This window comes from Polistes dominula, unplaced genomic scaffold, assembly GCF_049000335.1.
Source record: "Polistes dominula isolate Pdom_NZ unplaced genomic scaffold, Pdom_raw_medaka contig_23, whole genome shotgun sequence".
Taxonomy (NCBI): Eukaryota; Metazoa; Arthropoda; class Insecta; order Hymenoptera; family Vespidae; genus Polistes; species Polistes dominula.
Genome location: NW_028300963.1, coordinates 3,008,464 through 3,028,916, shown reverse-complemented (window position 1 = coordinate 3,028,916; position 20,453 = coordinate 3,008,464). Strand labels below are relative to the sequence as shown.

General features: G+C 29.5%; 1 protein-coding gene across 4 annotated transcripts in view; it reads left to right on the top strand.

Annotated features, from left to right (window-relative positions):
- heph (polypyrimidine tract-binding protein 1 heph) overlaps positions 1 to 20,453 on the top strand; it is a 407,327-nt gene that overhangs the window by 22,549 nt on the left and 364,325 nt on the right. For 2 of the 4 annotated variants that reach the window (XM_089172860.1, XM_089172858.1), the window contains exon 2: positions 905 to 929. The exons of the other annotated variants lie outside the window; for them this stretch is intronic. In XM_089172860.1, the coding sequence (XP_089028986.1) occupies positions 905 to 929 (25 nt within the window). The remainder of the gene's footprint in view (positions 1 to 904; positions 930 to 20,453) is intronic. 4 annotated transcript variants of the gene reach the window in all.

Sequence of the window (20,453 nt, the reverse complement as noted above, 5' to 3'; positions counted from 1 at the left end):
ATATTGTAATATAGTAAATAATATTATATTATATTATATAATAATATAGTATCTAATATTATTATTATTTAATATATGTAACACTGTGATATTAATATTAATAACTTATTAAATTAATATACTATAAATATTATTATATTATAATAGAAAAGATAAATTCTAGAGTATAGTATAGCATTATTATTATTATTAGTATTAGTATTAGTATTACTATTAGTATTAGTAATAGTATTAGTATAAATATTAGTATTATTATTAGTATAAGTATTGTAATACAATATATAAAATAAACTATAAATATATATATATACCCATATAACATAACTTAATTATACATAATAAAAATATAATTAATATAAATAATAATACAAATAAATATCTAATAATTATCGTATAATAAATAAATAAATATAATCACTTATCGTTCATACACGGATAAAATATCTTTTACCCTCTTATTCACTTTTTGTGTTCACTCTCTCTTTCTATTCTTCATACCTATTTTCTATCTATCTATCTATCTATCTATCTATCTATCTATCTATCTATCTATCTATCTATCTATCTATCTATCTATCTATCTATCTATCTATCTATCTATTCTATCTATCTTTATCCTTACCATGCCAAATATTAATTTCGACGTTAATTAACAAAACGTCATTAGAAAAAAAAAAAAGAACAAAATACAAAAAATACAAAAAAGACAAGAAATGAAATGAAATGAAATGAAATGAAATGAAATGAAATGAAAAAGAAAAAAACGATTTCGACTCGTTTTATCTCATTTTTCAACCTAACTACTATTACCTACTTTTTTCTTACACATCTGTCTGTTTCTTCTCATATTTGTGTGTGTGTGCGTTTTTTTTCTAACTCTTCTTTTTTCTGTTTTACTTTACAGAGACACTCTGCACAGTGGGCAAAAGGTACGAGATCCCCGTACACGTTGTTTTATTACTACCCCCTTTTCCCCCTTTTCACCCTCTCTCTCTCTCTCTCTCTCTTTCTCTCTCTTTCTCTTTTTCTATCTTTCTCTATTTCTCTTAATATATCTTTTTTAAATATATATATTTTTTTTGTTATCTCTCTCTCTCTCTCTCTCTCTTTTTCTCTCTTTCTCTCTCTCTCTCTCTTTTTCTTCGATCTATCATTCTATCTTTCTATTTCTATTTCTATTTGAAATTTTTTCTATAATACCTCGTCACTATTTATACTATTTTTATTATCACGCATCTTCACATTTTCATCTTTTTCTATTATTATTATTATTATTATTATTATTATCTTATTCATCTATTTATCTAACTTTATTATAAAAACCAATTTTTCTTTTTTGATCATTTTACTTCACTCTCATAATAATATTAACGTCATATATTTAGACGTTAATTAACAATCATATGATTATGACCAATAATTAAGAAATAATATTATTTATAATGATAATTAATAATTAATAATTAATAATAATAATAATAACAATAACAACGAAAATATAATTAATAATATATAAGTATAGAAATAAATATAATATAATATATAATAAAAAAAAAAAAAAAAAAGAAGAGAGAATGGACGAGGGTCGTGTAAAATAAACAATTTTTTTCGAGACAATTAATCGATCCAGGTATCGATCGTCGATATTTCATTTATTTATTTACTTTTATTTTTTTCTATCCTTTTTTCTTTTTCAATTATATTTTTCTTACTTTAAATTTTTGTCAATTAATGAAAGATAAAAAAAAAAGAAAACACACGAAGGTGGTTTTTTCTTTTTTTTTTTCCTTTCTTTCTTTTTTCTTATTCTCGAGAGAGAAAGATGACGAAATATACAACGAAAAAACGTATTCGTCTATTTCTAATTAATAAAATAAAATAAAATAAAATAGAATAGAAAATTGCAGTTTCTTTTTTTTTATTCTATCTATAAAAGAAATGATAATACGCGTTTTGTGAGCAAAACTTTCTTTTTTTCATTCTACGCCGATTTATCCTGATCTCGTGAAACTTCGTCACGCACTGATCGAATTCTCTTCCTATTTTCCTTCACCCCCCCCCTTTACCCCCAACCCATCTCACCTCACCTCACCTCACCCCCAACCTGATTCTACTTCTCCAGCATCCAACAAGCATGCAGTAGAAACGTAAGTAACATTTTTCTCATCAAAATGGAACCAAACCGATTTGCAACACCCAATGAAAACAAGATGAAGAAGAAGAAGAAGAAGAAGAAGAGACAAAAAATATACGTATATATACATATATAAAATGTTACACATATACATTTACATCATACGCAACACAGACACACACACACGGATATAAAATTTAAAACAAAAGGAAAAATTGAATTGATAAAGTTTTCACGTTGCGTTGTATTGGTAGCCCACGGTTAAACGATTTTCGTCGTCACTATGACGACCATGACTGATGATCGATGAATCGTGTATGCCCGTTGCTTATACAATAAAAATAAAAATAATAAAAAATAAAATCAATAACTGGAAATACAAAAAAGGAAAAAAAGAAATAAACGGAACAAACGGAAAAAATTCGTATCGTGAAAGTTCGAATGACGAGAATGAATTTAGAAATTTTTTCCAACACCACAAAGTTTGTTATTTTTTTTTTTTTCTTTAGGAGAATACTTTTTTCTGGTTTCTTCTTCTTTTTTTATTTTTTTTTTTTTTAACGTTACTCGAATCTACTACGTGGACGAAAAATTTATTCTTTATTTTTTGTAAATTCGTGGAAATGAATTAATGATTGGAGAAAAAAAATACAAAACAAAAGAAATAAAAATCGTATGGCGTTCGTACGTATGAACACATATGTAAAAAAAAAAAAAAATATATATATATATATATATATATATTTAAATTATAATGATCGAGTATATGCATTTTGTTTTTCGTGTCTCCAATTACGTATTTAAAATATATTTTGTATTTTAGAAAATACTGAAATATTCTAAAACTTCGTCTAGATAAATATTAGATGAATCCTAAAGAGAAATATTTATTTCATTTAAAAGAATAGAAAGATAAAAATAAAAAGGGGTAGTTTATATGGTAGCAAAAAGCTTAAAAAACAAATTTAAAAAAAAAAAAAAAAAGAAAAATCATTTATTTGCAAGAGAATTTAATTTTACACTGATTTATAATTTAAAATTTAGGCTGTCCACAAATTATCTTAACATACACTTATTTTATATTATTTTATTATTATTTTACATTATTTCATATTATTTTTATATTATTTTTTATATTTTCTATTATCTTAACACAGACTATATTTTAATTATATAATTATTTTTCAATATTTATTTATCACCTTATATAACTATTAAATATTTATTTATCTTATTATATTATAATTAAAATATTTAATATCATATTTAATATATATTGAAATAATATTCATTAATATAATTATTTAAAAAAAAAAAAACTATAAAACAAAATTCTTAAAAACAAAATCATAACCATATGTTCATGTACACCATTACAAGTAAAAAAAACATTTTGTAAAGTCCAGTATACATGTCTTGAACCCTCTTCAAGTAAAATATCTTTCTCTCTAACACATTAGCAACTAGTGTTCTCTCTCTCTCTCTTACTCATGCTTTATACTCGAGTAACATAATCCAAGCGTTTCTTGCAGCCCTCTTCCTCCTATCCTTTCACTCTTGCACATATATATATATATATATATATATATATATATATATATAGATACACATATACACATATACATAGTGAAATTCCTTTCTATACTACTAGTCTCTTGATTTGGAGTGCTGTGTCGAGTCGACGTTACGTTCTCAAAAGCTACCATTAATCTCCTCGAATCGTTAATTAACCGTTTGATGGTTCGGGCCTCCTCTGTTCGCGTGTTTGCGTAACACGTGCGAGCCTTTGACTGGGGACACTACCACCCCCCAACCCCCATCCTATCCCCCTGTTCTCTTTCCCTATCCTATCTCTTACTCACTCACTCACTCATTCATTCACTCACTCACTCACTCACTCACTCACTCACTCACTCACTCACTCGTTCACTATAAGCTTTGTCCGTACACCGAGACGATCGTTTATAATAACGAAACGTTGTTTCACTCTCAACGATGTGGTGGTGGTGATGGTAGTGATGGTAATGGTAGTGGTGGGTGGCCTTTGACATTGTCGACATAGTCGAAGTAAATTGTTGTAACCTCATCTCTCTTTCTACCTTTTACTTTTATCATAGATCCTAAAAACGATCTTTTTATCGATTCAATTTGATAAATGACACCATCCTTTTATCTCCTATCACTATTATTATCATGGGGTTTTATTTTTGTTTTTTAATGTTTATGAAAAGTCAAATGATTCTTGCATTGCATAGAATTTTAATAAATGACACATTAGGCCTTTATACCCTATTATCATCATCACCATGGATGGTTTTACTTTTGTTCTTGTTTAATGAATGAGATGTTTATGGGAAGTCAAATGATTCTTGCATTGCATAGAATTTGAAAAAATGTTGTTTCATCAACTATTGGTGGATTGTTAATGAGATTGTTTTTAATTTGTTGTTAAATGAATACCATTATTCCTTTATTCACTATTACCATTATCACCATGGATGATTTTACTCTTTCCTTAAAGACACTTTAAATAATTATTACCATTAATTAATCATTAATGATAACAAATTTGTAATCTAATTTTTCAATACAATGATGTTTCAAATAAATATAATAAATATAATATTATCCAATTATAAGGATTCATTTAAATGACCATGTGATGAGTGATTAGGCTAGGGTAGTCACAGTAATCACGTATGAAGATTAGTGAAATAATTCAATGAAATTAGTGTTTCACGGATCGTACCTTTACGTTAGATGCTTCTATTGTAAGATCAGTACTAGCAGTAGTAGTAGTAGTAGTAGTAGTAGTGGTAGTAGTAGTAGTAGTAGTAGTAAGAGGAGATTTAACGGACACAATCGAAGACAATCTCAAGCAGATTCCAACGTGCAAAGCATTCAGCTTGTTCATTGATCAGCGAAAGCCGATCTGCTCATTCCAGCGTACGATGCGATGGGAACCAATACGGAAGCTAACGGGAAACATGAGATGCTTCTATCTATCTATCTATATATCTATATCTATCTCTCTCTTGGTATCTCTTAGAGAGAGAGAGAGAGAGAGAGAGAGAGAGAGAGAGAGAGAGGAAGCATATGTTCACCTACGAAGTATCGAAACCCTGCTGCTTCAACCCTGTGTAGACTGTGCGTAAGCGACTAGATAATTTAGGTCAGTGAACAGACCTGAAGGTCCGTGCTTGAGAGGGATGATCTCTGTGGCCCTTCGATCGACAATGGTCATTAGTGGCTTTATTAGAAATTCGAATACTATACTACCACCCCCCCCCCCTTTTCCATAATGGAAAGATATATTACCATATATCTCTTTGAGAATCTCTCTATGATTAATAATTTATTTATAGTATGATGCAATATATTAATTGTTTAGTATTAATTAGATTTATGTTCTAAAGAGTTGTATCAATTTAAATATAATATTATTATATAGGATTTATTTTGATTCAATATTTAAATTAAATAATCTATATTTATTAATGTATAATTATGTTCTATTGGATTGAAATAATATATGGATAAAAATTAAAATAACATAAGATATTTTAAAATTTCTTTAAAAAAAAAAAATAAATAAAAAATAATAATTCTAATAAAATAAAATTTCTATATTTTTTAATTATTATATATATGTAACATTTAATTATTATAATATATCTATGATCATTAACAGTAAACTAACATCACTATCTTTGACATTATCATAGAAAATACAACTACTGACAAAAAGAAAGAAAAAAAAGGGATTTTGAAGGGGGGAAGGAACTTAAAGACGAACCTTATACCGAGCCCTTCTCCCTTCCTTTTCGCTTTATATACAATTATAATATTCTCTATTATTAAAGCCTTCTTCCTTCTTAACCACCCCTTCCCTTCCTCCTACTCTTCTTTTCGTTCCACCCTCCCTATTTCTCTCCCTTTTCTCTCATTCTCCTTTTCCACACCCTCCTCCCTCATTCTCAAAGTCTTTTGTCGTATATTTGTTCGTCTAACGAGGGTGCATGTACTTGAGACAAGTAACGTCCGACAACGATATTTCAACTTTTCATGCGACAATGCTTGAGTACCTACTACCTTCTTGCTATTACCTTCTAAAACCCTTCTACTACACCACCCTTTACTTTTTTTCTCTCTCGTTCTCTTGCTCTCTCTCTCTCTCTCTTTTTCTTTATTTCCTTTTTCTATCTCATCAAAGGAGTCTCTCGATTTGTAAACATATACGAGTTACATTATCTTTTTATTGTATTTTTTTTATTTATCTTAATCTCTTGTTTCATTCCCTTTTCCCTTTCTCATTTCCTTTTTTTTTTTTCTTTTTCTTCTAATTCCTACTTTATTTCTTTCTCTTTCTATTTCTCTTTTAATTGTTATTTATCATTTTATAAATTGTTCTTTAAATTTATCTTTAAATTTCATTTCTCTTTTCTCATTCTTCTCATTCTTCTCATTTCATTTCTGTGTCTCTTTAAATTTTTGTTTCTCTTCCTTTTCTCTTTTCTCATTTACGTTTATCTAACTCTCACTTGATTTTTATTTATTTTTCTCGAAAAATTGTTCATTAAATTTTTCTTCAAATTTCATCTCTCTTTCTTCTCTTTCTTCTCTTTCTTCTCTCTCTGTCTCTTTAAATTTTTCTTTCTTCCTCTCTTTCCTTTTCTCATTTACGTTTATCTAATTTCCACTTTATTTCTTTCTCTTTCTATTTCTCTTTAATTTTCTTTAATTTAAACACTAAAGGGTACCGCATATGTTTTTCGTTAGAGGGAACAATGCACAAGGAGATCTTTATCAATAAAATAAAACCTAAACAAATATTTACAATTGTTCGCCGGAGGATCCGATGCAGCATGTGGAATTTTATTACCCCCCGACAGGTTATTGATCCCTTAGGTTTTATGACCGAATAGTCCTTTCAAATATTTCCTTTTTTCTTTAACAATAAATCTTCCTAGACACATGTATGTCCGTATACGATGCAGGTAAGAGTTCTTCACACTTTCTATTTCTTTTTATATAATTTCAATTTCTATTCTTATTATTATTTCTTTCTATTTCTCACACCTTTCATTTTCTCTATTTCTTGAATATTTTCTTAATCTTTATCCTATTAAAAGGAAAACCAATCTCTCTGTCATTTTCTTTAGCACAGTAGGATTTGTGATCAACGAGAGAAACGTAGCATATTAAAATGATTAATGTCGACGGTCTTAGAACCTTGTCTCTCCCTCTCTCTCTACCTCCCTCTCTCATTCTCTCTGCAATTCTCTGTATACATATATACATACACATATAAGTATACTCGTATTTGTTGAGCACGTATATTTCTATGTGTGCATGAATGTGAGAAAGGAAACCTTATTGTTGTCTCCCGTCGTCTAATAGATACAAATGTACACATTACCGTTCCGCGATATAATTACCCTTTAAGCTGCGTATCCCATCACGAGCAACAAAAGCAAATCTTCCTGCCAACCCTCTCTCCCCTCCACCCCCCACCCTCCACCCCTCACAACCCCCAACTCTTCTCTTCATCCCTACTCCACCCTACCAGCCATGGCATTAACTCCCTCGACCGTTTCAACTCGTATTGTCCAAGGCCACTGGAAAATGTTCACTTTAATTCATATCCGTCGGTGCTTTAATGTCTTCTCTTTTCACCCAACACCCTTCCCCATTCCCCACCACCCACCCCCCCATTTTCCATTTTTTTTGTTCGTGCAAACTTTCCTTCCTTTTTTTTTTTCTTTTTTATTTCTTTTTTATTTCTTTTAAAGTTCGTATAACACATTATTATTAATTATTTGATAAATGTTCATTGATAATTTATGTGTTTTTTTTTTGCTTGTGTGAGTGCTTAATTTTGTAATATTTATATATAATAGTTAATTTTTAAATAATTTTCTTTTCTTTTTTTTTTTAAATTTAATTCTTAATTCTAAATTAATTATTTAATATTTAATTTTAGAATGATGTTTATTTTTATTTCTTTACAATAATTTTATCGTAGTTGGCATATTTCTTTTTTTTATATGCGTGTGATATCGATTAATGAAATTGATATTTTCTTCTTTAGTATTAATAATAAATTATAACGAAACGATTAATATTCGTGTCTCGTTAATTAAAGATACGAGGAATTACTGTGTCAACACTTAAAGGAATATCTTGCTTTGATCATCTAAGTTTACACCGCAGCTTAGGCGACTTTGAAATTACGCTAACGATACGTTAAACTAACGTCTCTATATAAAATATATTAAAAAAAAAAGAATAGAAATTAATTAATAAAAAAATTTTCAATGATATCCAGGGAAATTGTATATGTGTGTGTGTGTGTGTGTGTGTGTTTTTTTTTTGTTTTATAATATGTTTGAAGTATTTAGAAATTATTTTTTGAGGTTATTATAATAGAACAAAAGTTAATTCATTGTCTGCATTTTTTTTTTCTTTATTGAAAAAATAGATTACACTTTTATCTTCACATTATATAATATAATATATACATATAAATTTATATAAATACTTTATGTATATTTTTATATACATTATATATAACACATAATATATATATATATATACATATATATAAAAGGTATATGCTTATAAAAAACATACCATAGGTATAATTATTCAAGTATTCCATCCATTCTCGAAAATTCATCTTTAATCGCACGAACAAAGATCGTACCTTTGGGTTTATTCAAAAAAGTTAGAAAATAATATATATATGTAGAGAAATCAATTGTTTTGTATCCGGCTAAGGATATCTAATCTCCTCGTGTTGTTGCCGACACTGCTTGAGATATAAAAGATATTCTTTATTCTCACAAATTATTGTTTATTACAATTACAATTGCAATTGCAATAACGCTTCGCAACCTCTTGCACTAACTCAGACCTCACAGAATCACTACTCAATCGCTACTATTTGCTCGCTCTCGTCGTTTGGTTCTCTCCACGCTACTCTCGAAAAAATGCTCCTTAATGCGTGACCGTCCTCTTCTTATAAGGTTTCTCCCCCACCCTGCATTCCTGAGGAACAAAACATCTTCAAAACGCTCTCGAACCTTTGGACTCACACAGCCTTACACACACAACTTCTTCACTAGCAAGGGGCAGTCCAAACCCCGACAGTCCGTCGTTGCCTACCCTCCGAACCTTTGGACTCACACAGACTTACACACACAACTTCTTCACTAGCAAGGGGCAGTCTAATCCTCGACAGTCCATCGTTGCCTACTCTCCGAACCTTTGGATTCACACAGACTTACACACACAACCTCTTCACTTCGTGAACCTTTGGACTTACACAGACTTACACACACAACCTCTTTGATTTTTTCAACACTCTCCACATATATAACAATTTTATGATTAACCCCTTAAGCAGCATTGATTTTTTTGAAAAAAAAAAAAACAGCCAAAAAAAACTTTTAGTTTAGAACATTGTTTTGACAAAAAAAAATTTTTTAAATACAGAAATAATGAATATTTTAATGTTAATTTTGGATTTTGTTTCACATTGCAGAGAAGAGCCGAATAAATTCCAATGTTACACGTACGTCGACTTTTTAATCTTTCTTTTCGAATTACTATTTCGGACGAAAAAAAGAAAACGATTCTTTTTCTTTGCTTTCATCACCTTCCTATTTTCAATTTTCTATTTATATTTGAGTGTAAAAAATCATAGAAATATAAAATAATACGCTGCTCGAATGAACTCGAGCGTGCTACTTAAGGGGTTAATAAAACGAAATATTTTGAATTATGATGATCTTGTATAAATGAATATTAAAACAGTTAGCAGTAGGAACATTTGTCATTCGGTTGATAATTCGCGAGGTGTGTGTTGGATGGGTGGGGTGGTGGGTATAGGTGGGTACCTTTGAGCAAATATAATAATTTTCCTTTGACGATGAACTCGTTAACGTTGTTTCGCGAATAGAAGTCGAAAGAGAACCACATAGTATTCAGGAAAACTAGATGATCCTGTTCAATCAAGCTTCGCCTCGAGTTGTCGTATATCGTATATATATATATATATGTTATATGCATTAGAGTAGTAGTATGTATATCATCAAAAGCAAACCTCCTGTCCACATACTGTTTGCAACAGTACTGTTGTCGACAATCAACATCGCTGATATCCATCCATGGATTTCACTGACACAAAGGGAATAACAAAGTGTATTAGTATTACATTGTACCCTTTACTATATCCCTCTCTCTCTCTCTTTCTCAATATATATATAAGTATAGATATATGTCCATAATTTGTTCATTTCATGTTACTATTATAATGACTTGTTCCAGTTTAAACGTATTAGATCTTGTTACATAGTTTATCATTTATCTATTATCTAAATTTTGATTAATATTTTATATTAATTTTATTTTATTTATTTATTTATTTATTTATTTTTTTTTAGTGGATAGTGGAAATTAGTTTTTTAGTGGATAGTTTCCTATAGTAGGAATTTTTTAATATTGTAATTTATACTTTTTTTTTTTAATATTTTTATATAAATATATATATAAAATATTTTACAATAAAATTGTATATTATATTATTAATATAAATATAAAATAAAATATATATATAATATAAATTAAAATATACAAAATATTTATATTCTAATATTAATTCACACAAAATAATTATGTATTATAATATATATTGTATTATATTTTTATTATATTATATTATATTATATTTTATATTTCTATAATGTATGTAAGTTTTTAAATATTTGTCCTATTATTTAAAATAAAAAACACATAAAAACAATAATAGTTAAATTAATAAAATTCTCGTTGAATTTTTTCAAAACGTAGAAACATTTATTGTTTGATCCTTTCAACTAGTGAACAAAAAAATGTACCTACATCGATTTAATGCATACCCACTCATACTATAAAATTCATACACAAGTATATAAAGATTTATTTATTTCGTGTCAAAGATATGTTAGCCGATCGTATATAAGAACCCACCACCACCACCACCACCACCCCCTTATAAGATCGATCGATCCTACATTGCTATGTGGGAGTGTGGAGGTGTAGATAGTAGGAAGGGTCTCTCTCCTCGTATTCGCAGGAAAACGAAAAAGAGCTCGTTTTCAATAAGATCAAATTTTTCAAGTTCGAGCTTCGTATTCGGGCTTTTACCGTGAAACGTTACGGGAATCGGATTCGAGAAGTCGATAATATAGAGAAACCTTAGAGTCATCTATAGAGTCGGTAATTTCGGAAGGAAACCTGATATACTATCGATATATAGTGTACTATACTATTATACTATATTTCATGAATAGTATTCACACGTATTACATATATAGTATATAGTATATACATATATACACGTAAGTGTGTATATAGTACATTTTAAAAAGCTTCGATAAAAGTATCCCAAAATTATTTTTATTTAATTTTCCGTTTAATTATATAAACTCTCGTTTTTTTATTTATTATCTATTATCTCTATAAATCATAGACAAGAAATAGTACTCCTCAAAAAAAAAATAAAAAAATAAAAATAGAAAAAGAAAATGAGTTAGAGAGAGAGAGAGAGAGAAACAAAGAGTAGAAAAGGTAGAGGAAATAACACGTTATCTCGAGATATGAGTTGGCAAGAGAGTAAGAGAAAGAGAGTGAGAACGAAAGAGAGAGAGAGAGAGAGAGAGAGAGAGTACTTTCAATTATAGAAGACCTCGTTGCAATGAGACTCCGATGGGCATTGTACCGAAGAGCATTGTTATGCGCTAATAATAATCACGCACGATAGAGAGCAGCGCCTTTGAAGTGCGTTTCATTGTTAATGAATCGCGTAATTAGGTTCACGGTAGAACGATCGAATTCGATTCTGCGCAAGATCCTGGATGACGCCAAATTTGGACCCGGCTTCTCTCTTCCACCCTCTCCCTGCCCTCCCCCCCCCCTTCCTCCTGCCCCCACTTCCCTGCTTGCCACCCTTTCACTCTCCTATTCTCTCATTCTCGTGTTCACTCTCTCACTCTATCTCTCTCTGTCTCTCTCTCTCTCTCTATGTGTATTTCTCTGTTTCTCTGGTACACACTTCCATCTCGTAGTCCAACCCATCTCATCCATGGCTCCGGTTTATTGCGCTTTGTTCGAAATACTAATAGCCCGGCTCCGGGGGCAGCTGGTAGAACGTTATTCGCTACGGTAGCTTTGCGTGAAACGTGTAACAGACCTTTGACCTCTTTCAAGCTAGATTACATGTTATACAAATCGATAAAAAAAATTAATATATGTATATATGTATAGAAGATCATCATGTTTCGTTTTTTTAATGTGTCTTAACATATTACGAATGAAATGTTTTCTTATTTAATTTATATACAAATTTGTGATATAGATGACATATATGCAATTTGATGTGTGATGTATATATATAAATGTATTATTTTAACAAGCCTATAATACTTAAAGCAGAGAATATTAGTGTGGAGGTTGGTTATATACACATGATAAAGCTAGACTACTACTATTATTACTACTACTACTACTACTATTACTAGTATTCCTCTTCTTTTTAGTAGTCTACTCGAGAAGGTTAAAGAGGAGAATAAGGGCGACGTCCGGAGTCGTCGGTAACAGAACCGGTGGTTTTCAGAGCTTGCGGTTTCACATACAGTTCCTATATATATATATATACCTATATAATACTTAGTTACGCGTTTCTACACCTACAGAGACTTATGTTAAAACCATATTCTTATATATGTATATATACATGCATATTTATACACTTATATACGTATGTATGTATGTATGAACTCAAGCTCAGGTATATAGTACCGGGTGACCGTTTAACTTGCGGTTAGACCTGTCGATTTCACGTAGCAAAAAGCTTAGCAACGTGACCGCATCACCTTCTCACACTGTCAACTACTCGAATTTCCTTCTATATTTGTATTATCTTTTATCCCTTATATTTTTCTAATTTAAAAAGTACAATTTTCCTTTTTGTTTTTCCGATAATAAAATGTTCTTAATATAATTGCACACTCAAATTAATTGTATCTCCAAATAATTGCATTGTACATTTCAAATCCTAGTTTGAATTTAATGAAATAAAAAAAACAAAAAAACACGACATTTAACCCCTTGCACTCGAAGTTATATTTTTCATTTCACATTATTACCAATAATTTATAAAACAATTTCAATAGAAGAAAAACAATCATATCCACGTATTATAATTAAATGACATATGCAATGAATTGATTTTGTTTCAGTTTTTATTTCTTTTTTTTTTTTATTGTCTCCGTAGCAGAGCTCTCAAATGCAAAAAGTTAGGGATACTATAGGAGGGACGCGTCATGTACATTGCTAGGCTGAAAATGTGGGGGGACAGCTTCCGTTGCATCGCGCAGCCATGTTTATCTTTAGTATGTATTAACGGCTGTGGTCAGTTTAAGTTTGGAATACTTATAGTTTTTATTGTGATATTTATATTTAATTGTTTTGTTTTTTTTTTTTAGTAGTTTTCTATAAGTGTAAGTTTAATTTACTCATTTAATAATTACAAGTGTATAAATGTACAAACCTAACCTATAACTTATCGTTTGAATCATTCGCGCGCAATCACGTGACTACACAAGTTCCTGTCCCCCAACAATGTACATGGCGTGTCCCTCCTATAGGGTCCCTACAAAGAGTTAATTTCTGGTCCCCATAATACTCTCTCTCTAATATAATATATATTATTAAATTAATATTGTTTTTCCCATAAATGTTTTTTCTGTTTTTTATAAAAGTGTTCCGTCATCTCTTCTGTTCTTCCTTTGTCTCTTTTTTTTTTTCGTTCATTATTTTTTTCCCCCCATCTTCATTCCTATTTAAAGCAGAAGGCATCTGTCAAGAAAGTTGACGTGCCCCGAAGACTATACATCTGTGGTATATGTGCGTATTATACGTCGAAATCAGTTGTGTGATATTATGTGAGAAGACCACGATGAGTGCCTTGGGGCCAACATAAGCAAACGTTCCTTCCTCAGATCCATGCGTCTTATTGTCTGTAACTGAGAATCCCTAGGGACTTCAAAAGACAGAGAAAGATAGAAAGATAGAAATATAGAAAGAGAGAGAGAGAGAATGAGAAGAAGAAGATAGAAGGGTTTCTCAAACGTTATTTCATGATTAATACGCCCCCCAAAGTGTCTCTCCTAGTTTTACCGTCCCCCTTCCTCAGTCCCTTCATAAAACAACGTTTGAGTCAAATGGATTTCTATTTGAAATTATCATGGAAATTTCCCATAGGGTGTCTATTATGGATTTAATAATAATAATAATTATTATTTGATAAGTATTTAATTCGATAAAGATAATTTGATAATCGTGTAAGGTTTTACGAATATTATTATTAATATTATTAATTATTATTATATTTTTTTTTTTTTTGAAAGGGATAGGAGGATAAAAGGATAATTAATAAGTTTTTTTTTTTTGTAGTAATATTATAATATGTTTTATTTATATTTTATATATTATTATTATTATCATGTATCTTTAATTATATGTTATATAATTTGTATGATTTTTTATATAAATTATATAAATTATAATTAAATTTATAAATATAATTATAAATATATAAATGTAGTTTAAAATTATATTATAGTAAATTTATAAATGTAATTAAATATATTTAATATATAATTATATATATATATATATATATATATATATAATTTTATATAATTATAATATTACGTATATTTTATTACAACACTTTTTTGACAGAACAAATATAATAATATAATAAATATTAAATATAAATTATAATAAATATAAAATATAGTAAATATTAAATATAAAATATATAGAAAATATAATAAATAATTTACACGTATTTATAAAATTTTTCTCGAGTATGTGGGTGTGTGTAGTTTTTTTTTGTTATACGATTGTACTTTATTTTATTATACTCTTCGTTCATTAATTTTTAATAGAGATCCCATTTGCTCGAATGAGAAAGTTGATATGATTAATCGTACATAGGTGTAATCAAAATTTTATCGTCCGTTTTATTCCACACATACACATATATATATATATATATATATATATATATATATATATATATATATATATATATATACACTTATATATGTATACAAATGTGCGTGAGCGTGTTTCTTTTTATTTTTATTTACTCTTCCTTTTTTTTTTAATTCCACTTGGCATTCCGAGCAAAAGCCACGAGCGGAAAAAAAGAAATAAAAAAAAAAAGAGAAATAAAAAAGGATGAGGTGGTGAGTAGGGGGTTAAAAAGGGAAGAAGAGGCGCGACAATTAACCTCTCTTCCGCATCGAGTATCAGCGAATGCAGTCGCGCGAATAAATACGTGCATTGGTTCACACACACACACACACACATATATATATATATATATATATATATATATATATATATATATGTAGAGAAATAGGAGAAAAAGATCGAAACGTTGGCTGAATGACCGACCCATTGTCATCATCGTCGTAGTCGAACCAGGATTCGTAAATTCATTCGTGCGAGCTATTTGAACTTTCTTTTTTATTTTATTTTTTATCATATATATATATATATATATATATATATATATATATATATATATATATATATATATATATTTTTTTTTTTTTGTTTTTTGTTTTTTTAACATAAATTTCGAATTTTAAAAGGTGGACACAAGAAAATTAAATTAGAGGAAGAATATCGTACGATTTATCGACAAAAAGATTTTATTAATTCAATCTTACAAAAAAAAAATAAAACAGTCATTGCATCTTTCCAAAAAAAAAAAATAAAATAGAATAAAATAAAATGAAATAAAATAAAATCATTGCATCTTTCTAAAAAAATAAAAATAAATAAAATAAAATAAAACAAAATCATTGCATCTTCCCAAAAATAAAATACTCAAGAAAAAAAAAATTAGAATAAAATAAAATAAAATTATTACACCTTTCTAAACAAAACTACAACAAAATAAAATAAAATAAAATAAAAACAAAATCATTAACCTTTCTTCTCTACGATTCAGAAGTATCTCTTTCTCCCTCTCTAAGGGTGTACTACCCTTACATCTAATCTTGACCATATTCATGCAGCTGCTTCCCCACTAACTTTATAATAAATATTTTAACGTATGTACCAAGATAGACTCAACCAAACCCAACCGAACCCAACCCAGCCTATCCTATCCTATCCTATCCTATCCTATCCTAACTAAGCTTAGCCTAAAGGATAGGTAAGACCAAGAAATTTCGTATGCATTTATACACCAACAGAGAAAGAGAGAGAGAGAGAGAGAGACAGATAGATATAGAATCAAGTAGAATAAGACCAAATGAGAAAGATAGTGAGAGTGAATGAGATAGAAATAGAAATAGGGGTGAGCTTGGTAATCCGAGTTACTCAACATCCTCCTCCACCACCATCACCACGATGTTTCCTCTAGTTTTTGGTCAAATATGGAATAGGCGTGAATCTTAAGACCAAATTAGAGGTGTGGATGTTAGATTAGAGGAAACTCGGTGTGAGAACATTCTATCTATTTATCTCTCTTTCTCTCTCTCTCTTTCTTGCACATACATACATATATACATATATATTTACTTTCAAGAACTTTGAAATATTCATTTTCTCATATCGAAGAAGGTTTGCATCTGGTACCTTAAAAGCCATGCAACGTTTACAGACCTCCTTACATCCTCTTTCTTCTCTCTATCCCCCTTTTCCTTAACTCCACCTTCTTCATTTTCTCATTCTCTCTCTCTAATTCTCGGTCTCTCTCTCTCTCTCTCTCTCTCTCTCTCTCTCTCTCTCTCTCTCTCTCTCTCTCTCTCTCTTAGTCTCTCTCTGTCTTTTTCGTCATGGGGATACAACAGATTATACGGTAATGTTATAACCCTCGTCGTCTAAATCGACTTTACCGTCTTACCATAAGACGTCAGACGACGGCCTTGGGAGGTAGCTTCGCTTACCAATTAATCGAATTTTCGATGTCTACGGGCATCATGGTGCTTGTCGAACTTTCTCTCTCTCTCTCTCTCTCTCTCTCTCTCTCTCTCTCTCTTTCAAATATATATATATATATATATACGTTTTGCTATTAGTAAGAACTAATATATATATATGTGTAGGTACATAGATAATACGTGAAAGTTTTGGATCAGTTGGAGAGTTATATCAACTAACATTAAATTAATTATCAAGTAATAAAGTATTGAAGAAATTATTGATGAAAATTATTAACGAGTAATAAGATCCTTAGGATTAAATTCCAAAGAAATAAATAAAAGTATTTTTATCGTTTATCAAACCATTGATACGTGTATTAACTTAATAATACATTACATATGATTTCTTGTTGATTTTATGGTGGTTTTTTAATACTTAAAAAATTAAAAAATGTTGAGATTGTATTGTTCTTTCTTACAACATAGACACACATATCAAAATTATTTGTTAATAAGAAATATGTTTACTGTATATAAAAAACATACGGGAATGAATGAATCAATGAATTGTAAGATGAGATCCTTTGAAAAAATAAAAAAATATAAAAAAAATAAATTAATACCAAATTATGAAAGTAAAAAAAGTAAAGAAAAAGTCTAAAAAAGATTTCTATTGAAAAGAAATTCAACCCTCTGTCTCCTACAATTTAAGGTAAATTTAACTTGAACGTATAAAAGGCTTTTCTCGAATGAAAGCACAGTTACTATATACCTATATATACATATATAAAAGAAGGACACGAAGAATGAATAAAAAAGGCTTACATACATACATATGTATGTATATATTCTACCTAAAGCAAAAAAAAAAAAAGATTAAAAAAAAAGGAAAGGGTAGTTAGGGAGGGATGAAAAGTGAAAACATTTATCGTTCTGACTCGATCGAGAGTTGGCTGCTGCCTCCTGGCAATTCATTGTTTCTTTGTAATAAAAAAGAAAAAAATATATATATATCGTGTCCGAATGCACCTCACTGATGCCTATGCAAAAGAAAGAAACATATATATATATATATATATATATAAAAGAAAGATTGAAAATGCAATAGGAATAGTTAGTTGGTGTAATTTCGAAAGGTACTATCGAGAATACGTGTATTCCAGGTGACGTTGGAGGTGCTACCAACTATGTTGACGAGTTCTACTGTTATATATATATGTATATAGTACAATATATAGTATATATATACTATAGTGGGTTGAGAGAAACGACTACGGACTATGTGACAAGGACAACTATCTGACTATTGTGAACGCACGTAACGAGGGGCAATTTTTGCTGGCTCGAACAATATGTCGCATTAGCGCATTGTACGAGCCAGTTCGCGTGATCTCCTCGCGTTCCCTCGGGCGTACTCGACCTATGACCCTACGACGACGACGACGACGATGTCATCCGATACAACCACCACCACCACCACCATCACACGAACACCATGACAACTACGACTATGCATCTCTGTGTCGTAATCGATGCTTCTCAATTTGCATTTTGCACGTTGAAAGAGACTGGACTGGACTAACCGGGTGTAAATGGGGGTGGAAGGGTGAAGGGTGTTACTACAAATGTCACTTTTCCATTGCATATCTTTAACCCCATCCCTTGCCCCCCCCCATACACCTCCTCCATCCCATATCTGCATCTTTCTCGCCACCTTTCATTCTGTTATCATCGTACTTTTCTATATTCAGTTGAAATATACGAACTTTCTAAGTTATGGAAATTAATGATTATAGTAATCATGGTTACCTGATGTATTCTTATGGGGTTTCGTTGAAGTTTTGATTGGTTAGTTTGACCTTTTTTTTTTTATGTGAGTATCAGAAATTTTTATACAAATCTTAAATTATTATTTGTAATTATTAGGTTTGGATTTTTGTTTTGCACGATAAAAACTTGGCGAATTAACGTAGGAAATTTACGGTGAGAAATTGTTCAATTGGAAGAAACAATATCCGTATCGATGGTAAACAACACTCTGATCCAACGGAAGTACTAAAAGAGAGAAGGGAGGAAGATTAGGGCTCTAAATGTACACTAGGTTTTCGTCAACGTGTGTGTGTGTGTGTGTCGTTTTAATGGGGAAAACCCACTTGAAAAACAATTGTACTATAGTGTTGAACAAACACCTATGTGTTAGCGTTAACTTCATCAGAATTCGAACTTATTTGTCTATGCAAATCATCAATCAATGAATCTACTTCAATTCTCTCTCTCTCTCTCTCTCTCTCTCTCTCTCTTTCTCTTTTTATTTTTGTCTTTTTATTTTATTTTTATTTGTAACTTTACAACATCTTTTTCATCGTTCAAAAAACACTCGTGCAATTTATTTAAATACTTTTTTTTATTTGTCAATATATATATATATATATATATATATATATATATATATATATATATATATATATATATAAAAGATATTATTTGTTTTATTTTTTATTTATTTTTCAAAATTTTTATACGTTTTTAAAAGTCTATATATATATTTGTTATCTCTTTCTATATTTTTTTCTAATCAAAGTTCATACGGTTTATTTGAATACTGTGTTTTCTTTTTGTTTGTATTTTTTGTTTTATTTTTTATTTTTATTAAAATACGAACAAATATTTTTGTCTTCTTTTCTTCTATTTCTTCCTTTCTTTCTTTTTCTTTCTCTCTCTCTCTTTCTCTCTCTCTCTCTTTGTCTATCTTTTCGTCTCTTCTCTTCTTGTTATTCGAGCCAGTGTATACGTTAGTACGAGTTAGAAAAATAATTGGAATTTACTAACCCACCTTGTACGCCCTTTTTCCCCCAATTGTTTTTTCTTTCATTGTACATCATCCTGTGTTATCTATTTTAACGTTTCTTCTCGTCTAGCATTTTTATTTTTTTTTTATTTTTTTTTTTTTATAAAAATAGAATCTCTCTTACACTATCGACATCAAAATCCTATGATTTTAAGCTTTTATATATATATATATATATATATATATATATACAACAATATTATTATTTAACCCTTTGACTGCTACACCAAAATCATATGTTTTGCCCAGGACACCATGGCATTATTTTTATTATTCAATGGGACACTTTTTATTTCAAAGTATCTTCTATATATTGGTCATATTCAAATACATTAACACATTCCCTCGGTGCCAAGCCCTTTTTACTTGACTTGTCATTCAAGCCATTTGATTTTCAACACATTCAATAAATTTGTCTCAAAAGTGTACCACCGGTGGTACACGTGGCTTAGAGGTCAAATTTAACGTATACCATTGG